Here is a 23,881-nt window from a genome sequence, read left to right as displayed (position 1 = left end):
AAATAATATAAAGTTGATGTGACCTTACAGTGTCAGCGAAGGGAGTACAAATGCAAACACTGTCTGATGTATTATTGACTTAGATTGTTTTCCTGTAAGACATTCCTATGTTCTTGCTAATGTTCTTCATTTTTATTTTCAGGTAGTCCAGTTGCACATGAAATTGTGACTGTTGGAGATCCTGTCCTCTCCTCTGGGCTTCGTAGCATAGGTTCACGCAGACATAGTTCCTCTTCCGTATCTCCACAGCCTCCAAAGCCATGTGTGATTTCTCCTTCCCATGCTGAGGGCTCCAGACTTACTGTATCACAACCGGACACAACAGCCGCACTAGCAGATCACAGGTCTACCAACATAGATTCAGGAGGCATCCATTCAAATTCCGTGAATCAGAGTAGCTGCCTTTCCAGCAATGGGCACAGAATTGCAGGGGCAAAAGTGGATAAACCATCCGAAACCAGGAGAGCTGGCTCACTTGAAATCTTATCAAAAATTCCCAAAACTGATAAAATGAAATCTTTAAGTCTGAGGTCTTCTGATTTTGCTGCTAATCAAGCTAGCACTAAGGTACCTACTCAGCCACAGGGCATCTCAAACCCTGATTCTAGCACAAGCAGAGCTGGCTCTGTGAAAGATGGCTCTGTGAAAGATGGCTCCAAGGCCAATGCTTGTCATCAGCACCAAAGGGCAATAAAGAGAGAAAATGATCCAAATGTGGATACCATTCAGGCTGAGAGAACTCTATCCTCTGAGAACACCCAAGAAACCCATTTACCTTTGGGTAATCATGGTGTTACAGTGACCAAAGAAAGACGGCCAAAGTCAAAGAATCAGATAATGGAGAGCTCGAAGGAAAAACATTCCAGTAAATCCACAACTAATGACAATGATCATGTATCTGGAGAATGCAGAAGCCAAGTAGACACTAACGGCAATCATCTAATTTCAGATACTGGATGTTTTAAAATGCATAGTCATAGCAAAAACGTAGATAAGTCTGCCTCCAGCACTGAAAGTCCACTGGTTGATGCATCTATGGTGAGCCCATGTAAAGCAATAAAGCCAAAGATGGCGGCAGAAAACACAAGTGACATAAAGATGGACCAACAAACAGGGTCACCCCCTGAGCTGACTGAGGTAACTAAATCGCAAGACAGTCCTGAAGATACTGATGATAGTGTCGCCAACCACAGAAGCCCAAACACAGACTCCGAGCCACAAGCTGGCAATGCTTACCCTGCTCAGGACTCCAGTGTACTTCTCCAAGATGGAAGCAAAGCTCAGGAAGATAGCTCGTACAAAAGACGATATCCAAGGAGAAGTGCCAGAGCACGTTCTAATATGTTCTTTGGATTAACGCCTCTGTACGGTGTACGTTCCTACGGCGAGGAGGATCTCCCCTTTTGCAGCAGCACTCCAGGAAAGAAACGAGGAAAAAGATCAGCCGAGGGTCAAGTAGATGGTGCAGATGACCTCAGTTCTTCTGAAGATGATGACGTGTATTATTATAACTTTTCTAGAACTGTAGTATCTGCTGCTGCGGATGACAGACTAGGTGTACGCAACCTGTTTAGAGACGATGACCGAAATCTTCACAGAATCCCCCAACTTGATGGAGTAGATGACGGCACAGAAAGTGATGCAAGCATCACTACCACCACTGGGAAATCTGGACACACAGGAAAGAGAAGCAGTAAACAAAATGGAGCTGAAAAATTGGTTGCATCAAATGAACCGTTGGAAAAATCCCATACAGGAAAAGGCAGCAAGGGCTCAGATACCAAAATTGAAAGCTGTCATCCAGTGAAGCAAGACTCACTGGAGACTCAACTCAGCTTAGACAATCCACGGAGAAGTCATGGCGGATCTGATAAAACGCTGCTGGATTCCTTTAACACTGAGCTGCTAAAGTCTGACTCTGACAATAACAACAGTGATGATTGTGGGAACATCCTTCCTATAGACATTATGGACTTTGTATTAAAGAATACCCCAGCCATGCAAGCACTAGGAGAAAGCCCTGAGTCCTCTTCATCGGAGCTGCTTACATTGGGGGACGGTTTGGGGCTGGATACTAACCGTGGTAAAGATATGGGATTATTTGAGGTATTCTCACAGCAGCTTCCGTCATCCGATTCAGGGGATGGTACTGTTCCTTCTAGTATGTCTGCCGAAGAGCAGTTTGAACTTCCACTTGAGCTGCCTTCTGATCTTTCCGTTTTGACCACTCGCAGCCCATCTCTTCCAAGTCAGAATCATAGTAGGCTTGGCGTGATCCCAGATTCCCAGATGTCTGCACCCAGTGACCGTTCCCTTTTATCTTTACCAACTCCAGACACTGGTGAAAAAAGAGTATCAGTTACCGAAAAGCCTGTGACATCTGGTGAGGGAGATTCAGACCTGTTGGTTCAAAGTGTTGATCGAACGCCAGAAAGGCACATGACTCCTGATCGATTTATTACAGGGCACATGGAAGCTGAGCACATTTCTAGCCCTTCCTGTGGACAGGTAGACCATGGATCGGGTCAAGAGCTAACAAGAAATAGTAGTACACCAAATTTGCAAGTGCCAGTGTCTCCCACGGTGCCAATTCAAAACCAAAAATATATCCCAAGCACCACAGAGAGTCCTGGTCCTTCACAAATGCAGAACACTGCCATACAGAGCACATCCCCTCACCTCAAATCTACGACTGAAAAGGTAGTTGTGGTCAATCAGAACATGCAGCCTCTTTATGTCCTACAGACATTGCCCAATGGTGTTACACAAAAAATACAGCTGACACAACCTGTACCTTCTGGCTCAGGTCGTATGGATGGGGATGTACCAGTGCTCAGTTCTATGGGAGCAGGACTTACATTAGCCACCACACTCAATCCTACTTTAACCTCACCTTTTCCATCTGCCGCCAAGGGGCTCTTACCAATATCCCACCACCCACACCTTCAACCCTTTCCAACAACCCCCCAGGCTGCTTTCTTGCCGGGTCTCACTAACCAGCCTCCAGGTCTTCTTATTGGGGTACAACCAACAGCTGAACCACAACTCCTAGTGTCAGAATCGGGACAAAGGTCAGATTTGAGTAGTGCATCCAATCCTCAGACATCTGGCATGGGTAAGAAAAGGCAGATCTCACGTCTACACAACAAGAAAAACAAAAAACTGGCGCCTTCTGTTGCACCTGCTTTAAGGCATCCTCCTGAAGTTGTATCAAATATGACACTAATTAACTTTACTGCCCCACAACTTGCTGGAAGTTTACCAAACCACCCAAGCTTGATTGACTTAGGCAGCCTAGGAAGTGCTGCCCCCCACCGCAGTATTCCAAATATAATCAAACGATCCAAGTCTGGGGTCATGTACTTTGACCAGACGCCCTTGCTTCCGCAGAATTTGGGAGCGTCCAACTCTGTAGGGATCATGGATCATGGACATCTCACTAGTCAAGTGCCGGCGATTGCTACCGGTTCTTCCGTCCTAAATGTTGTGTCCATGCAGACAACGGCTACCCCTCCTCCTGTAAGTGGTCACGTCACTCTTACTAGTCAAGGCATTTTGGGTCCTTCAGAACTTAGTTCTATTGGCAACTTTCTAATAAAGACAAGCCCACAGGGATTGGGCATTCAAGATAACCATGTGGCACTTCCTTCTGGACCTGGGATTTTTTCTTCGAGTCCTACTGCAGCTACGTTGGCAACAACTTCTAGCATATGTGTTGTGCCCACCTCTCAGTCAGTTGGAATGACTCTTGCCCATACAGTGAATGACCAGGACTGTCCTTTCCCAATTTCTCATCACATGAACAGACTGCTCAGCAACAGGCCCCCACTCCTACCAGACTCTGGTAGTTCAGATCACAGATCACCAACTCACCAGTTACTATCTGATGCTGAGGGCAAAGCAATGAATTCAGCTTCTGGTCCACAGAGAGTAAGTTCCTCAGCAGTCCAGAAAACAAAAAGCAAAGGAAAGCGACAGACTAGCTCCACAGACAAGACAAGCAGGAAGAAACACAAGTCATCGCACTCTGGCCACGGATCAACTGGGACACGAGAGCAAGACAAAGACAACAAGCCGTCTGGTGTTATTTTATCAGGGTATGTTACATGCATCTTATCTTTTTTCTTAAAATCACCAGGCTTTTTTTCAGTCCCAAACAATCTTGCATTTGATTTTACTGTAATAATTCCATAGTATTTTAGTCAGAATATTTCAAAAGAAGTCACCGCTACTTTAGGTCCATTTTGTGGTTGCAGGAGCTTCAGAAATTATTGCTCGCAAAGAGTTCTGCAGATGCATATCAGGTTTTCTAGTTGGGCACATAATATAGAAGACAGGATTGACTTTCCAACTTTAAAGCAGCTATTCTTTGAAAATTATTTATCATTTATCCACAGGAAATGAGAGAAAAAATAAATTACAGGGAGTTAGTGGGGGACTAACTATTCGGACCTCTGGTGATCCCTACAATGAACGGTCCCAGAGTCCTGTCTGAATAGAATGGTAGAGCACCACAATTCAGTATTTCTCTTTAATGACTTTGGGAGACACATCATCATGGGTATATGCCCAGCTTCCATTAGGAGGTTGACACTAAATAAAAAGTGTTGGCACTTCTCAGGTGTGCTGTACACTCTCCACAGACAGTAGGCTAACCAGTTTGTTAGGCAGACTTTACGTGTGTTTACGTGTGTGACCCTGCGACACCAAAGATACCGAATTGTGAGTATGCCCTATCTATCCTCCCCCTGGCTTCTTTTCCCCATCCTTTGCCCTTATCTGTTCCTCCAGACACACACAGAAATGCGCTCACCTGGGTTTGGCTCGTACTTTACGTGCTCACTCTGCAGCAAGAAATTGCGTTCAATGCCTTGCCCCCAAACCCACTAAGGATGTCCCAGACCCCTCTCTTCACGAGTTGGTTCCCACTAACTGGGACTGCTCCCTCTCCCTGGCTATAGGCAACCTCGTCCAGCTCTTCCAAACTACAGTGGAGTCCTTAGAGCGCTTACCCTCCTAGATTGCAACCCCATCTGCTTTTCTCAGAGTTCTCTCATGACGGGGCCTGTTCTAGGTCCAGCACTAGGTCCTATAATCCATAATTTCCTTAGTATTGAGCAGGTGATACAGTTAGTGTAAATGGATCAGGACTTAACACAGGTATTCATTCTGTGGGATATTATCAAATCATGACCAGCAGGTGGGCCCTGAGGACTGGAGTTGAGTTGGTGCCCCACTCTGGTTTTTCCTAACTGTGCAGATCTTGATGCATGCCTAGCTGAGGAGTGTTGACACATGCTGCCCTTCTTAAGAGTTTGGAGGTTACCTTCCACTTTTCAATCTCCAAATAGTCAGATTCTATCTCCAAATGGTCAGTCTCCCCTCTGGTTGCTTGCCCAGCAAAGGCTTCTATTTCTTTGGGATGACGCCGCTTCCGTCTCTGACCTTTTTGACAAGAAGATTGTTTCCCTGTCTCGGTTTGCTTTTGTAGCAACTGGATTGGCTATCTGCCCTGCATTTGCTGCCTAGTCCACCCTCTCCAAGTACAAGCTTTCCTGGTATGCCCAACCTAAGCGTTCCTAACCCCTCTCTGCCAAATCCTCTTTTGCTTGATGGTATTCTCCTACTCAAGTTGCTCCCTTGGGTGGGGGATTGGCCACTCTCCTTTCAGAGGTCTTGGCCTACAGGCATGGATGATGCTTGGGTTCTGGTGGTGGTATCAATAGGATACAAGATAGACTTCTCTGTCCATTTTTCTGGCAGCTTCCTCCTGTCATCGTCATCTGTCCGAAGTGTCTGCCTTTTTTATTTTTTATAAGCCTTCCACTCTCTTCACATGTAAGGGTGATTGTCCACATCCCTAGGGCTCTACTCCAACCTCTTTAGGGTCCCCAAGAAGGATGACTCTCTCTGCCCCATTCTAGAACTGAAGTTCTTCAATCTGTTTGTCCGGGTCTGCTGTTTTTGTATGGAATTTCCGAGGTTTGTGGTGGCGTCCCTGGAATTGGGTGAGTTTCAGTTGTCCATCGACAATGTTCTCTTTGAACTGCTTATGGAAGCTCTCTTGATGTCCCTCTGCGCAGGTGTTGTGATCCTTTACCTTGAGTATCTTCTGGAGAAGGCCCCCTCCAAGGAGGACAACCTTGCCAGTCTTTATATCACTCTTTAGCTTTTCTCCAGTTTCGGAACTTTTTTTTTTGTTTCGTGTGGGTTATGAACTATGAAAATTCATGCTTGCCCCCAGCCAGCGGATTGAATTCCTGGCCATGATTTTCGGCGTTTGCCTGGGAAAGGTTCTCCTTCCACAGGATAAAATTTTCTCTGTTCGGTCTGGGGTGTCTTGCCTTTGCAGGCCTTTTCATTTTTGTATGAAAGTCCTAGGCGGGATGGTCTCCCCCTCCAGTCTGCTATTCCACCCTAATTGTCCACTGCTGTGTTTAACGGTGTGGCGGTCTTAAGGTTTTGTGATGTCTCTGAGACAATCATTCAGACCATGCTTAAAGCATGTTAGCTTCAGTTGTCTAGGCTTTACCATCACACTTGGCGGCCCTATTTTTCCTGGTGTGAATCCTGCAATTTCCATCCCTTGCTTCTCTCCATTCCCAGGATACTCTCTTTTCTCCAGTCCAGGCTTGAAAAGGCTTTGGATCTGTCATTTCCAAAGGGCCCAGATCTTAGCCTTCTCTTTCTTTAGCAGAAGACCTTAGCTTTTCACTGTCAGGTGAAAACCTTACTTCAAGGTGCGACTTGCTGTGTGTCGACATTCTGTCCACCTGTGGAGCTCTGAGACCTCAATCTGGTTCTTGATGCAATCCAGTTTGTCTTTGAACCTTGAAGGGAAGTCCCTCTTCGCTTTCTCCCAATCAATAGCTATCATCTCTGTTTGCAGGTACTCTCAGTTGACTTTACAAAGACAAGGTAGTCCGCCATCGTGTTCCCTCTTTTCTTCCCCCTTTCATATTTGTGAAGACATTGTCCTTCCATTATTCTGTTCTAACCACTCTCATCACCATCTTGATGTTGTCTGGGTTATCTGAATCTGTCGCTGATGGAGCCCTTCCATCTTTTTTTTTTTTTCTGTTTTTTTTTTTTCAGTTTTTTTTTTTTGTCATTCCTGACAAATGTGTCCATCTGTTATTGGATTCGGTTGGCTGTTAAGGAAGTCTACCTGGCTAAGGGCCAAAGACTTCTTTTCAGGTGACCATTCTTTCTTTGTGAGGGGTTAGAACCTCCTGGGCAGTTCAGCATCAGGCTTCAGTATCACAGGTCTGCAAAGATGCCACTTAGGCCTCTGTTCATACTTTTCCAAATTTTACCAGATTCATTACTTGGACTCTGCCGGTGTCTCCGAGTGTCATTAATCCGAAAAATTATTATTATTATTATTTTTTTTTTTTTTACTTATCCTAAAATGCATTGGGAGACACAGATCCAAATTTTTCTTTTCTATCATTTACCCTGTATATAGTTGCATAATACTTAGAGGTTTTCTGAGATTTAACTACTTATGACCTTTCGGTGGGGGTCCAACACCCAGGACCCCTGCCCATCAGCTGTTTGAGAAGGCACTGGTGCTCCTGTTAGCACTCCAACCGTCTCTGGCTTTTCCTAGGCCAGTGATCGCGGTCAGCCCCATGCACTTCTATGGGGCCGAGTTGCCCCATAGAAGTGCATGGGGCTGACCGCGATACCAAGCACAGCCACTATACAATGTACGGCGCTGTGCTTGGTGATATGCGAGAAGGCCATGGTACTCACAGGAGCGATGGTGCCTTCTCAAACATCTGATCAATGGGAGTGTCGACCTCCCCCCAGATAAGATACTGATGACCTCTCCAGAGGTCTGATTATCTGAGCCCCCACAATACACTCCGGTCTGGTAGGCAGAGTCCAGCAGAATTCTGACTTTACCTTTTTGTCTAAACCGCCAAATAAAAGTAGAATCTGCAGAGATCCTAACAGCCCGGGGTCTAAGGCCTCTTTCCGACAAGCTTCGTCAAAGTGTCCTGTGCGGAAATTATGCTTCGTATGTGATTTCTCGTTATGGACGCTGCTCGTTTCGCAGGAGCACAAACCATTATACTGATTTATAATTCTGGGTGTCTCTGCATGACCGTACTTGTACAGAATTATAATGACATAATGCTCTGTGTTTCTGGTATAATGCTGTCAGTATAATTCTATAGAAGTAAGGTCATGCAGAGACACACAGCATTATAAATCATTATACTGCCGTGAGCTCATGAGAAGCCAGCAGTGTCCGTAATAGGAAATGGCACTCGCACAAGGAGTGTGATTTCTGCACAGGACACCCTCGTCTGAAATTTGCCTAATAAAGGGACCCCATGGCTGTCTAGTGATACCACCTCAGGTGTGCCCGAACAGATGCTGGTACATTCTATATGCTGTTCTACAGACATGTTAACAATATTTAGAAAAAAAAATAGTTTAACGTAAAAGCCTCCTAATGGGACTAACGAAATGAGATTTATCCAAAGGAAACTGCATTTTTTGTTGCTCTCAAAGCTACAAAAATATATAAAGTACATGTATATTTGCATACTATACCTTATATTTATTATCTTGTTAGTCATGACCCGTACAATAAAGCAATACTTTTTAATGGTGAATGCTAAAAAATAAAATGCTTTATGCATTTCCTAAGTAGAATTTAACTATAGAATGGTTTTATTTTTAGGAGCATTAAGCCCAAAACTGATGATATAAACACATCAGAACCACCTAATGTGATCGCGGCAGAAAAGACTGTGGGGTAAGTCATAAGACATATGTTTGCAGACTCAGTAAGCAGAGGTTGCAATAACGCCTGTACAAGAGTCATGGATGCCTGTTCAGGCCATTTTATTCCCTAAAAAAAGAAAAAAGAAGTCTTGTGCGTATCAATACGCAGGCAGCACAGCGATACTGCTGGTGCCTGAAATAACCAATAACGAAGGAGCTTTGTTATTGGTTGGTTTTGGTGGGCTGCCGGAACATTCGGCACACCCTCTAAAGCTGTGAAGGGCGGCTCGAGCACTGGCATGCGATATTCACTGAGTGGCGCAAAGCGGGGTACGCAGCCGCCAGGTGGTCAATGGACATTAGTGAATGTTGGTTAGGGTGCCTGGAGTGAATTTGTTTTTTTATAAAAAAATTAAAATGAAAAGTGCAAATAATAACAGAATAGTCAAATTCCATTACTGTTCCCCAAAAGTTTTTCCTGAAAAAAAAAAACGCAAAAAAAAGGAAATGGATATCAATAAATGTCCTGAATGTAAAAAAAAATATTATTTTTGTCCTGCTCGAATTAAAGTTAAGTGTATGGAGAGAGGGAAAGATTTAGGCTCGGTCTACATGGATACTTGCTGTTGCATTCGAGTCGCTCACTTATTTTAGGTGTGATCAGCCTGCAAGTCTCTTGCAAACTAAAATCCAGCCCAGGTTCAGATTTTTTTCATGTCTGCTGTGATCTCATCACTTCACATTGTATTATGTATGACCGCCATTACTTGTGATCTTCTCATTCAGTTAATGTCACTGTTTAGCCCTAGCCTTAATTAGTGAATGAGAACTCCTTTTTAATATCTGTATTTCCATCAAATGTTTTTGGCTTATTGTGATGACCTTTTTCATCTCATATTTACAGGCAGTCTCCGGGTGTTGCAGATATGGATCCACTGAAGGAACAAAGTCAGCTGGAGCTGAAATCAGATGGTATGTTTTAGTATTAGCAACCAGCACAGGGTGCCTTTTTGCTTTTCTGCTCGTGCGTGGACCATAATCAAGGATATACTAAGATCTAATTCATCTTATATTACGGTCATGTATACAATATCACTAATAAAATCCAATAAATACCAGTGGAGTGATCAGACATGATACTTGGTAAGACATCGATATAGCTCCGGAGGCAGGGAAAGTTAAAGGGGTTGCACAGTGGCTTAATATCCGATTGGCAGGGGTCCGATTAAAAGCACCCCCGCCAATCCGCTGTTTGAAGATGTAGCGGTGCTTGTGCGAGTTCTGCATGTTCTTCAAAATTACCTGCGCATAGTCTCCTTTTGTAGTTCAAGGGAATGGGACGAGCAATTATAATCACACTGAACCACTTCTACAAAGGAGATGGCGTGCAAGTGATTTTGAAGAGGAAGGAGCGCTCACACAAGCAGCATTACACCTTCAAACTGCTTAATGTAGGGGTGATGGGATTGAGACTAAACTGCACATGCGCTGCCACTCTCCATTCCCTGCTGTGGGACTTCTGAATATAGCCAAGTGCACTCAGCTATTTTTTAAAAGTCCCATTGCAGTAAATGGAGAGAATCCTGCACATGCTGAGTATGCTGTCTATTTGCAATGAAGCCCTGTTCGTGAGTTAAGAGTGGGTCCCAGAGGTGGGACCCATACCTATTTGACATTTAGGTCATCTCAATATGCCATTTTTAAAAGTTGCAAGAAGTGAACGGAGCTTCGAAGGAGGGGTGCCCTCACAGCCCCCTGGGTTTACTATAATTTATACCAGAAACTGGCATGAAGGATAGTACAAGTCTGCGCCAGCTATTTTAAAATCTGGGGTACAGACTACCTGAAAATGCACTCATTTTATTAATAGGACCTGTTCCTCCTTTTATAAATTTGGCACATTCTTTGCAGATGGGACTTTATACTAAGACTGGTGTTTGTAACACCATTCTTAGTCTATCTGCCCCTCTGTGTCATACCAAGTCAAGGATTTCTGCGTCCATGTATACTTGATTCTGGTCTATTTCTTCCCAGTCTGGGCAGAGGTGGTAGAGGGCTGTTTTTTTGGGTAGTAATAAAACTAAAAAGGGCAAGCCTCACCCAGGCATTAGATTCTAACTGGTGAACAGCACTGGTTAGCAGCGTTTCTTCCCAGCAGATGATTGTCATGTATTGCCCCTGCAGATTGGAAACAGCCAGAAGATGATGTTGGGTTCAGTTCTCCTCTGATGCGGTTGCTACAGCATGAACAGAGGCGGCAGGACTTGCTTCAGGGACCCAAACCTAGAACCGGCCTCCTGTTTGAGATCTCCAGTGATGATGGTTTCCAGATTTCTGCTAACAGCATTGAAGGTAGCTGAGGGTTTGGCGCAGAGGAGGGACAACACATGAAATAGGGTATCCTATAGGTGTAAGCCTGAAGAACAGATGAGACTTCCCGTTTTATCTGCCCACAATCTGGGTATCTGTTCTCTCAAGTTTAAATCTTTAGGACAACCTTACAGATATATCAGAGATGAGTTGGGGTCCGCATGTTGCTGACTGTCAGCACTGTGAATTTTTTTTTGTAAGTTTGCACAGAAATTTTGCAACAGCATTGACCCTATTTGTGTCAGATTTATGTTTGGTAAATTTGCTACGATGTACAGGCTGATTTGTAGTGAACCGTTTTATCGATACTGATGTGTGTCACTTTTTTGTCTTTTGTATGAAAAACAACAAAAATCATGCATTACATCTTAATCCTTTAATTTTCCCTTGCAGAGGCTTGGAAGTCTCTGACTGACAAAGTACAGGAAGCAAGATCCAATGCGAGGCTAAAACAGCTTTCATTTGCAGGTATTGTTATTTAAATGTATTGACTATTACATAGTGCAATGGCAACCTCTGCACTTCCTATAGTTATGTCTCTGATTAACAAACCCCCAATCCATATTGGAAAATGTGTTCTAAATGTTAGAGGTACCGTATTTTTTCGCCCTATAAGACGCACTGTCACATAAGATGCACCTAGGTTTTAGAGGAGGACAATAAGAAAAAAATATTTTTCATTACACCTCAGGTCAGACCCCCAATGTTAATCAGACCTCAGCTGACAGCCCCAATCAGACCCCCAATGTTAGACCCCAATAAAACCTCATCAGACCCCAATGTAAATGACCCCTAATCAGACCTCCGATAAGAGCCCCCATGCCTCTCATCACCCCCATTGTCTCAGATCAGCCTCATGCCAGATAAAATAAATAAACCACTTACCTCTCCTACTCCCGGACCTCACCGCCCCCGCTCTTTTTTTTTCTTTCTTTCATCCTGCTGCCGGCTATGCTGTGAATTGTCGAGCACAGCGTGAGGTCACAAAGCTTCCTCATGCTGTACGCAGCCACTGCACAGCCGAGGACCAGGAAGCGGTGTGTACAGAGCCTTCACCGCTTCCTGGTCCTCCAGTACTAATGATCGCTTCCATAATGGAAGTGCTCATTAGTATTCGCCCCATAAGACGCTGGGGCATTTTCCCCCCCTTTTGGGGGGGGGGGGGGGGGGAATGCGTCTTATGGGGGGAAAAAATACGGTATTTATAGCAAAAAGTAGAGAATGCGGACATCTTGCTATGTGGGGTGAACATATTATTTGAAGAGTCTAGTATTCAGCACCCAAAGCAGCTGCATCAATGTACTTTTCTCGCCCATATTCATTGGGGGACACAGGAACCGTGGGTATAGCTATGTCCTCTAGGAGGCGTTGACACTGGGTGTGCTACTTGTTTCTGTATTACTTTCCTTAAGACATGACTAATGTCTAGGTCACATCAGCCCTCTGGTGGTCATACTTTCCACCGCCTATTCCGTGGGTAGGCTACGAGACTCCCCACACCAGACGGAGCGGATTTGCTGTTACGTCTTGCCACGCTGATAGACGTTCCATTCCTGGACCCTTCTGTTTCTTCTTCCTCCTCGGACAGAATGGCTACGGGCCTCTCCCTTCTGTATTCCGGGACTGCGGAAGGTGTTCGAGGCGATCTGTCTGCGTTGGGGTCGCCCGGACGTGGACTGGTTGGCCTCAAGTCTGACTCTGAAGCTTCCCACCTTTCTCTCCTGAGCAGGAGGTCCGGAAGCGCCCTGATTTCCCTTTGTCGGGGGCTCTCCCTCCTTTACGTTCCCCCTCCCCGTTCCTCTCCTGCCCAAAGTTCTGCGGAAGATCAGGGTGGAGGGTATTCCGACTATCCTAGTCACCCTGGGGATTGGCCGTCACACGTGGTATGCCGACCTCGTTCTCCTTCTAGGAGACGTTCCTGGTCACTGCCGCTCAGAGATGGCCTTCTTTCGCAGAGTCCGGTCTTCCATTGGTTTTTTAGGTCTCTTCGTTCGCCGGCGGATGTCATCCGCAAGCCTGCATCGTCCAGGATCTATTCAGGACCTGGAGGTGCTTCCTGGGGTTGTGTGGAAGCTGAGATGTCCGCCACTTAGTTTTTTTCTCTCCCCACGATCCAGTCCCTTCTACAATCAGGGTTGGACCTTGGTCTGGCCTTAGTTCTTGAAGGGTCAGGTGTCGGCGCTTCTATTCTTTCCAGCGCCCTCTGGACCCCCCTGGGGCTGGTAAGGACCTTTCTTCTGGGAGTGTCACATACGGTTCCTCCGTACTGTCTTCCTTTACCGTCTTGGGACCTGGATTTAGTCCTCTCAGCGCTCCAGGTTTTTTCCTGGAGCCCTGGCGGGAGATTCTCTCCTACTCCTGTCCTGGAAGGTAGTTTTTACTGGTCGCTGTCACTTCCATTAGACAGTGTATGAGTTGGCAGCGCTCTCTGCGGAGAACCCTTCCTGGTTATTCATAGGGACAAGGTGGTTCACCGGCCTGTCCCTTCCTTTCTTCCAAAGTTGGTCTCTGACTTCCATTTTAACAAGAAACTTGTCCTTCCCTCACTGTGCCCATCTCTTTCACACCCTTAGGGAAAGGAGTTACACCATTTGGACGTTGTCAGAGCTCTATTTAGTAGTTTCCGGTTCCTTCCGCCGTCCAGATCCCCTTTTTGTCATTCCGGAGGGTCCTCGAAAGGGGTGGGCGGCCTCCAAGGAGGCGATTGCACGATAGTTTCGGTCTGCAAGTGCTGAACCATACGCACCCGGAGCAGGGTTCCGACCTTAGGTATCACGGCTCACTCCACTAGAGCGGTGGGCGCTTCTTGGGCTCGGAGGAATCGCGCTTCGGCTGCACAGTTGTGTAAGGCGGCTACCGGTCCCCCTTACACCCATTCAAAAAATTTTACCAGGTGCATACGTATGCATCGGCGGACGCTGCCCTGGGCCGCATGGTCTTACAGGCGGCAGTTTTCTTAGATGCCAGCAGGGACGCTTGCTTCCATGGGTCTGTGGTTTTTCCCTCCCATTGACTGCTTTCGGAAGTTCCACTGTTCCTATGTCCCCCTATGAATATGGGCGAGAAAAGGAGATTTTTGTATAACTTACCAGTAAAATCTCTTTCTCGCTCTTTATTGGGGGACACAGCACCCACCCAGTATTGTTGTTCGGTCACAGTTGTGACAGTTGCTGGTTTGAACCCCGTTGGGTCCTTCGGCATGGTTGGTGGTCCATGTTTTTTCTTGGTTTGCTTGCTTCTCCTACTGCGTGTTCACAAACTGAAGCTCTCTCTCCAGGCTGGAGGGGGGTATAGCTGCCAGGGGAGGAGCGAACAGCTTTTACTAATGTCAGCGCCTCCTAGAGGACATAGCTATACCCACGGTTTCTGTGTCCCCCAATGAAGAGCGAGAGAGAGATTTTACTGGTAAGTTATGCAAAAATCTCTTTTATTCAGCGTGATAAATCTGTTAAGTTGTATCCAGTCCTGACAAGACCCTAAAGCAGTCACTGCGTGCCTCTGATTATTGCTTCCTCCCTGTGACAGGTGTAAATGGGCTCAGGATGCTGGGAATTATACATGACGCCGTGCTGTTTCTTGTGGAGCAGCTATATGGTGCGAACAGGTGTCGTAGTTATAAGTTCCGCTTCCACCGTCCAGCTGGAGAAGAGGAACCTCCTATCAATCCTCATGGGTCAGCACGTGCTGAGGTGAACCAAAGGTGAGCAAGAAATAAGGTCAAGTAGTTTTAGTTTAGCTTTCTCCACCGCCCCTTCCCCCATAAAAAGAGATAATCATAGAGCCTCCTCCTTAACAGGAAATCCGCCTTTGACATGTTTAATTTCTTGGCCTCCAAACATCGGCAGCCTCCAGAATACAAACCGAATGATGAGGAGGAAGAAGAGGTGCAGCTGAAATCCGTTCGGTAACCTGTCTGCTTGTATTTGTTGCCTTTACGTAGTGACACACTGCAGCGCGTTGTTCTAATGCATGACTCCTGTTGTAGGAGGGCCACCAGCATGGATCTACCAATGCCAATGAGGTTCCGACATCTCAAGAAGACGTCTAAAGAAGCCGTTGGCGTCTACAGGTGAGTGAGTAAAGTTGTGATTTTACATATAATTTTGTGACTGAGGTCAGAACTGCAAATCGCCACTTCTCCAACAACCCACATGATGGCTGCATCACAGGTGGGCTCGAATGGTGGGGGGTTATCAGGTGAGTTCTGGTTCTTTTATTATTTTGCATATGTTGGAAACCCCATTTAAGTGAATATCAGAAAAGGACCTATTTTTATTATAATTTTTTTTTCACTTATATATATATATATATATATATATGTGTATATGATTTACCATAGACACAATGTATGGGAGATGACCCTATTGACTTCTGTGGGAGAGTTTTCTAGGCATGTTCGGTAACCTGTGCAGAGGTCAGGAGGAAGCAGATAAGCTGTTAACCTATTGTGACTAGTAGATCATGTATTACTTGTCTTTGTAAATCATGACCTATTCTTAGGCCCAATGGCCACTGTGAAAATTGAAGGTTATAGGGACCTGAAAAATAAATTAAAAAAAAAACCTCCCTAGAAATTCTTTTAAAAAAATGTTTTACGTAAAACTTGATTTAAACAGTAGGTAATTTTTTTGATGATGCATTCACTTTAATTCAATGGGATCTGTATACATTCATCTTTAGTAAGCTCTTCCTAGTGGTGGCTGCAGCTGCCAAAAATTAAGCACTTATTTCACAATGAATCAACAAAATGTTAGGCATATTTAGGAAAAGCCACCCTCTGTACCTTAAACGTAGTTAAAGGGTTATTCCCATCATAGCCATTGGGGCATATCATTAGGATAGGCCCCCAATGTCTGATAGGTGCTGGACCCGCACCTATACTTAAAACGGAACCGGCAAAGTGCTGACGGGAACACCACACATGCGGGGCTGCCCTCCATTCATTCCTGTGGGAGTGCTGAAATTTCACTTCTATGGTGCTTACGGAAATGGCAGAGCTATAGGAATGGCGCTTTGTGGGATCTGTTCTAAGTATGCTTGTGGGTCCCAGAGGTGGGAGCTGCACCTATCAGACATTGGGGGTGTATCCTTGCAATCTGCCCCCAATGTCTAAGATAGCAATGCCCCTTTAATTTCGGGAGTCAGTCAGTAAGGAGCCACCTGTTTTGGGATTCCGTGACCATGTCTGATACTTGGGGTCCCAATAATATATTAATCGCCATGAATAATGCTGGTTGCGTTGTGGTGATTGGTATTTGCACCATGTTCCAAGCCTTTGTGAAGCCTAGTACCTAGTGGAATTATGACATGATGTTAAATGTTGTGTGTCCTGATTATTATTTTTTTTCTTCTTAGATCTCCAATTCATGGCCGAGGTCTTTTCTGCAAGAGGAACATTGATGCTGGAGAGATGGTGATAGAGTATTCAGGAAACGTTATCCGTTCTACATTGACTGACAAGAGAGAGAAATACTACGACGGAAAGGTGTGTACTGAGCACTTACCTTTTAAGTTCCCCTAATTAAAGGGTTTATCCAAGACTAAGACAAGACAGACCTCCCAGAGTGGCCCACCCTTGGTGGAAATCATACTTATCTGATCCCCTCCGCTGGTCTCCGTGTCTGATGCTCCTAGGCCACCTCTTCGTCTCCCTGCCGCAACTGAAATCGGTTGGCGTGGGGACATGTGAACGCTGCAGCCAATCGCAGGTCACCGTTGCGGTCTGTGATTGGCTGCAGTGGTCACATGTCCCTGGGTCGATGGATGTGGATTTCAGTGTGGCAGGGAGAGGAAGTGACGGCCCAGGAGCGTCAGACACCGAACCCAGCAGCGGGGACCAGGTAAGTATGATTTTCACCGTGGGTCAGCCACTGCGGGAGGTCTGTCTGGCTCTTTGATAACCCCTTTAATACTGAATGCAGACCTGCAGGGAAAACTCTTGGAAATTCATATTCCCACCCAGATTTGTTGCAGAATTTTCTGGAAATCCATTCCATTCATTGCTTGCTCCTGCAGCAAGCACATGGATTTCTGCAAAGGCTATTCTGAAATTTCTGGAAATAAACTCCCTCACATGAATTCACCCTTTAGCTGTCATGGTTAAATGGGTTTTCTGGAACTTGGATATTAATGACCTACCCTCAGGAGGGGTCCTCAGTATCAGACCTGTGGAAGTCTGACAGCCCGCACCCCGACCGATCAGCTGTTTTTGGCCAGGTGTCTTGTCCACTGTAGTTTCTAGCAGTTGCTTAAAACGGGAAGTCAGTGGTGGTGTTGAACCCTCAAAGATCAGATTTTTAGGACTTTTTCTGAGGATTGGACATCAATATCCAAGTCTCGGAAAACGAATTTCAAGGGACTGTCCAAAGGTAAAAAAAACACTGGTGCCTACAAAGCTTTTTTTAGTCACCCATGCAGCAAAGGATGATTATCCAGTATATTTAAAATACATAAAAACCTATGGCAAAGCCACTGCATAAAGAAAAACAAGCAAAAAACCTTAAAAGTGAAACAAAAAATGGGGGGAAAAAAGTCTAGTTCATTTCATAATTCCCTATGTCAAAAAAAGCTGCAAAAAAGTTTTAGTAAAATGCTATTTGTGACACCATCCTTGCTATTTTTAGTATGCTGCATGGAATTGTACAACAGACTGCATTCAATACAGAAATATCTGATAAAAAAAATATGGATGACTAAGGCTACTTTCACACTAGCGTTCAGAGCGGATCCGTCTGATGTTTCATCAGACGGATCCGCTCCTATAATGCAGACGTTTGCATCCGTTCAGAACGGATCCGTCTGCATTATAACTTAGAAAAATTTCAAAGTGTGAAAGTAGCCTGAACGGATCCGTTCAGACTTTACATTGAAAGTCAATGGGGGACGGATCCGCTTGAAGATTGAGCCATATGGTGTCATCTTCAAGCGGATCCGTCCCCATTGACTTCCATTATAAGTCTGGACGGATCCGCTCGCCTCCGCACGGCCAGGCGGACACCCGAACGCTGCAAGCAGCGTTCAGGTGTCCGCTCACTGAGCGGAGGCTGAGCGCTGGCAGGCGGATGCATTCTGAGCGGATCCGCCTCCACTGAGAATGCATTAGGGCCGGACGGATGCGTTCGGGGCCGCTTGTGAGCCCCTTCAAACGGAGCGCACGAGCGGACACCCGAACGCTAGTGTGAAAGTAGCCTAATGCTACTTGGTGGCATCTGTTAAATTTTATACGTTGAGGTTTCCAATGTGAAATCCTCCCATCAGAAAACAGTATGCAAAGAACCGTAAAGTGTGTTTTTTTTTTTTTTTTTTTGTTTTCTTTTTCTTTCTGGATATTACATAGTAACATAGTACATAAGGCCGAAAAAAGACAACTGTCCATCCAGTTCGGCCTTTATCCTGCAAATTGATCCAGAGGAAGGCAAAAAAAAAACTGAGGTAGAAGCCAATTTAGGGGAATAAAAAATTCCTTCCCGACTCCAATCAGAATAACTCCCTGGATCAACGACCCCTCTCTAGTAGTTATAGCCTGTAATATTATTACACTCCAGAAATACATCCAGGCCCCTCTTGAATTCCTTTATTGTACTCACCATCACCACCTCCTCAGGCAGAGAGTTCCATAGTCTCACTGCTCTTACCGTAAAGAATCCTCTTCCATGTTTGTGTACAAACCTTCTTTCCTCCAGACGCAGAGGATGTCCCCTCGTCACAGTCACAGTCCTGGGGATAAATAGATAATGGGAGAGATCTCTGTACTGACCCCTGATATATTTATACATAGTAATTAGAGCTCCCCTCAGTCGTCTTTTTTCTCTAAACAGAATAACCCTAATTTTGATCTTTCAGAGTCCTGTAGTCTACCCATTCCAGTTATTACTTTAGTTGTCCTCCTCTGGACCCTCTCCAGCTCTGCTATGTCTGCCTTGTTCATAGGAGCCCAGAACTTTACACAGTACTCCATGTGTGGTCTGGCTAGTGATGTGTAAAGTGGTAGGACTATGTTCTCATCACGGGCATCTATGCCCCTTTTGATGCAACCCATTATCTTATTGGCCTTGGCAGCAGCTGCCTGACACTGGTTTCTGCAGCTTAGTTTGCTGTTCACTAAAAGTCCTTGTCCATGTCGGTGTTACCCAGTGTTTTACCATTTAGTATGTACTGGTGACTTGCATTATTCCTTCCCATGTGCATAACCTTACATTTTTCAGTGTTAGAATAGGTCATCAATATCAGAACGTTGAGAGTCCAACAGCTACTGAAAACAGCTGATCGGTGGTGGTGCAGATTGTCGGACCCCACCAATCCGATATTTATATAAATGTGTTTATTAGCCCTTAATGTATTATTGTGTTTATCTCCTGTAGGGGATCGGCTGCTATATGTTTCGTATAGATGATTCTGAGGTGGTGGATGCCACTATGCATGGCAATGCTGCTCGCTTCATCAACCACTCCTGTGAGCCCAACTGTTACTCCCGCGTCATCCCGATTGATGGGCAAAAACACATTGTCATATTTGCAATGCGTAAAATTTACCGCGGGGAGGAGCTCACCTATGACTACAAGTTCCCCATCGAGGATGCTAGCAACAAGTTAGCGTGCAACTGTGGGACCAAAAAATGCCGCAAGTTTCTCAACTGATCAAGGTTTTTGAAACTTTCCAAGAACAGGCTGGGGTGGAGGTCGCTCCCAGTATGCAGGAAGCATGCAGCCACGGCTCCGTGGAAATCTTTTCTTCACCTTCTGAAAACAGCAGGCTCCACTTCCCTGCTGCGTGGCCAAGAATACATTGCACGACTGAATAACCTAAGTATATCCATAGGAAACATGCTGTAATGTATAACAAGGACCAACCCCTAACCGTGACGACTTACAGCGTATTACAAGCATGAGTGTATCTGTGTACGGCTTTGCTGTCACATGGCAGTGATCTAGTAGTTTTATATTTTTAATTTATTTTTGTACGTGTCCAACTTTGCATGGCACTGTTGGTTATCAGAATTGTAATTTTATTTTCCATGTGCTCCGAAAGGGCAAGCGACGCCTTCTTATCTACCCTAACGCTAGGGTATAGAAGACCACCGCACATGAGGTCTGCTGTAGGTTGAAGAACAGAAGAAGACGATTTGTGGGCACCTTCGCGTAGGGAGCCAACCAGAGCGCTGCAGAAAGACGTCCTAGTCTTGTTTGACCGCTTCCGGTTTGTAGTCCTAGAGGACTGACTTATGATATAGACATTCGTTTTGACTCTCCTTGGAGAGCCAGAATCCTGCATACCTCTCATCCTTCATGGAGGTACGTTCCTTCTGATCGTGAAAGGAAGGGGCTAATACAGCACTGACTAAAGGAGGCAAAAGTAGAAGGCTCTGCACGTAGACTCTTCTGCATTGAGGCCTCTTAAGAGGTTCAGGGTCATGTGGGTTTGGGGGGGGGGGCGCATTCAGAGATTGTAGTTTTGTGTTATGACACTCAGGAGCTGCAATATCTTTGGGGCATTAGATAGCACTGACTTCTGGAAGTATCAGCTCCAGGATCTTATCCTAAAGAAAGATAATGTTGGGGGCCCAGAAACTGAAGCCACCAGAAGTTTTTTTTATTTTATATATTTTTTTTTTTTCTAGCATAGATCAACCATGATGTTTTAAAGGGATGATATCTTAGGGACAAGCGGCGATATCCTGCCGCACCCCCTAATGACCTTTTAAGATCGGATTCTTGCCAAATTAAATCATGCTGAAGATTCTGAATCATGGTAAGACTTAGGAGAATGGTTTGGATTGCCCGAATTGCAGGAAAAAAAAAATCTATTTATTTTATATTTAAGATAATTGTGAAATCATGCAATACAATGTAGTGTACTCTTTCTAAAGGAGCGAGGAACAGGTTATGTTTACTGTCGGGGGAGCTCCTGACACTACGCAGGACTTCAGAGCTCCTCGGCAACCAACGCATTTCAAAGCACCCCCTTAAAAGTTAAACCACGGCAGAGAATGAGACAAAGCACTCTCGCCACTCTCCTCCACAATGTCATCGCTCAGCTCCCGCCTTCAGTTTACATCTTCTCTTTATTTTTTCGTAGTATTTAAAAAAAAAAAAAAGAAAAAGAAAAACAATTGTTTTTTACAAAATGTAAATACTCTATATTTTTCTATTGGAAGCACTTATTAATTGCTAAGGAAGCACTTAAAGCAGGGGGATGGGAAGTCTTTACCGAAATTGGTGTATTCAAATTTATTTTTTTGATAAAATGTTTAGTTTTTTTTGTTTTTTAATCTGTGAAATTTATTTTCTTGTAGGCTGCTGAAGAGGTAACCTTTTTGATGATATTTTGACGTTAATCATTATTGGCCTTGTGTTAGGGTTGCATTAACTCCTTCATATAACTGAAGAGGCGCATTTTATCTTTACCGTGAGACTGCAGAACACATAACAATTCTGTACATTGTAGGAATTATTTATTATTTTAAAGTGAATATTAACCGGTCCGTCATAAGCTTTCAGCGTGAACTTGTTGAGGTGAGAGTCCATCATTTTACGAAGACTGGGCTGAGGGTTTACATCCTTACCTAACTCTCAGGTAGACATTCTTTTGTAATGTTTGTAGAGCTGACTACTTGCTTGTTGGCTACGTCCCCTCTATTACCATGCATCTCCCTTGGGAAGTCGGGCGATTGTTTGTATTTTTGCTGCATTGCATGGAGCCTGCCAAGGTTTCTGTGCACCACACACTCCCTGGTGCAAGATAAAGGGTCGTCCAACGCTTGGTAAAGTACTTCATTGATTTGCAAACGTAAAATAAGGAAACTTACTAATGTATGTCAATTTTAAAACTGCAAGAATATCCTGATTTTGGTCCCCTGATGTTCTGACACAGACGTAGGTGACCAGGAGCTTTCTCCCCTTCCGTTGATTTAATGAGAAATATTTATTACCTATCCACGTGATGGATGTGGAATATCTGATATTTGCAGGGGTTCTGACCACTGGGGACCTCCCTTTTTTATATAGATAATGAGGGATCCCCTCTCTAAATGGAGCAGTAGTGCACATGCTGATCCACTGCTAGGGACTGACAGTGCTGAGTCCATCTCATAGAAATGGATAAAGTGGTGGACTGATGTCCACTACTGCTCAGGGGGACCCCTCCTTCTCAAGATTGGAACCAGCAATTGGACTCCCCGCACTAGTGTCACCTATTCTGTGGCTAGGTGATAAATACTTTTAATACTTTATCTAAGCCATTCCCTTTCTCTGGCTTCTCCAGTGCAGTGGAGCACTTTTTCTGGTGTCTGACAACCCCTTTAATGCTCTGGCTAGTGTCATCTGATAGAACAGCCCATGGTAGTAGCTGAAAGGTCTACAAGCCTTTTTCTTCAGAGGGGACATCATTTTACTTAAATGGTCACTAACTTTTCACACAACTTTGCATAAATTAATAGTATAATTGACCATAAGAAACTTTGTAATATGTCTCATCAGTGAGAAATGTCTAGTTCTCATTATCAGCTGTTTAACCTTGCTAATTGTTTTTTACTTTGAAAAATGTCGTAAACCCGTCCAGGACGGATCAGCTCCACAAAAGGATCATGTTACACGTGTCAGTACAGCTCTATGGACAGGGAAAGGGGAGAAGTGAGCAGGAACTGAATGGGACAGACACACAGACTGCACGGCTAAATAGGAAGCTTATATTTCAGCACAAGTGCTTTATTCACAACCATACAGGTCAACACAGTGGTCCCTCAATTTACAATATTATTTGGTTCAAGAATGTCTGTTGTATGTTGAAACTGTTGTAACTTGAGTAATTGGTACCAAAGCTCCAAAATGTCATTCAAGATGAGAGAAAATAAAGATTTAAGAAAAATAAGCAGATAACTTAGCTTTCATGCACACACCTGTTGTTTAGGTCCGCATTCAAGCTGCAAAAAATGCCTATTCACTTCAATCGGGCCACAAAAGATGCGGACAGCACTCCGTGTGCAGCCCGCATTCTTTACTCCGTTCTATGACCCCGCAAAAAAAAAAAATAGAATATGTCCTGTTCTTGTCTGTTTTGCGGACAAGAATAGGCATTTTGTATTAGGGGCAAATTGCAGAACGCACATGGGCGGCATCCGCAAAACACGGCACGATCGTGCGCATGTAGTCTATAAAAGTCCTTATATATAACAGTCAAGGATAGCTGTTAACTAGCAACTAATCCAGCTATTTTACCAGAGAAGTGGCCTTGATTGGTTGCATCTGAGTCATTGTATGTTGAGTCTAGTTTCATCTTGCGATGGGTCAGAAAAGACTATGGTATGTTGAAAATCTTGTATCCTGAGGCCATTGGGATTGTACTTCTCTGTAATGTCCTCCCATGATCCTGGAGCTGCTTCTGAGTGAGTATGAGAAGGTTAGGAAGCAAATTATTCTCTACTTTCTGTGTGTGCATGGCAACCAGTCTCCACCCACCATCTCTGGGAGAATTGCAAACTAGACATTTGGCAAAAACGGGAAAACTAATATAGTGTTATTATTCATGTACACACACACACACACACTGTACTATTAATTAATGCAAAGTTTGTTGAAAGGTTAGGTATGCTTCAAGTATCATCATTGTGAGCCCTTTTCCACCTTAAACATGGGGTGATCCATTAAGTATGTTAGAGATTATCACTCTGGCAGTGGTGGCAAGCTAACAATCTGAAGAATCCTCACATGATATTGCTTTATGGCATGTAACTGCAGAAGACTTTAAAAAAAGCGTGAAGTAGATATCGCAGTTT

The 23,881-nt window shown here is 44.6% G+C and overlaps 1 protein-coding gene across 1 annotated transcript in view; it reads left to right on the top strand.

Annotated features, from left to right (window-relative positions):
* Positions 1-23,165, top strand: part of KMT2A (lysine methyltransferase 2A) — a 121,107-nt gene extending 97,942 nt beyond the window's left edge. Inside the window, 10 exon segments of the mRNA XM_040425432.1 lie at positions 143-4,097; positions 8,699-8,773; positions 9,647-9,714; positions 10,927-11,094; positions 11,506-11,580; positions 14,638-14,812; positions 14,909-15,016; positions 15,098-15,181; positions 16,468-16,597; positions 19,473-23,165. Of these exon segments, the coding sequence (XP_040281366.1) occupies positions 143-4,097; positions 8,699-8,773; positions 9,647-9,714; positions 10,927-11,094; positions 11,506-11,580; positions 14,638-14,812; positions 14,909-15,016; positions 15,098-15,181; positions 16,468-16,597; positions 19,473-19,748 (5,114 nt within the window). The 3' untranslated portion in view covers positions 19,749-23,165.
* The last annotated feature ends 716 nt before the right edge of the window (positions 23,166-23,881 follow it).

The sequence above is a fragment of the Bufo bufo genome, chromosome 1, assembly GCF_905171765.1.
Source record: "Bufo bufo chromosome 1, aBufBuf1.1, whole genome shotgun sequence".
Classification (NCBI taxonomy): domain Eukaryota; kingdom Metazoa; phylum Chordata; class Amphibia; order Anura; family Bufonidae; genus Bufo; species Bufo bufo.
Note: the sequence above shows the minus strand (reverse complement) of the source record. Positions and strands in the feature narration are given on the sequence as shown.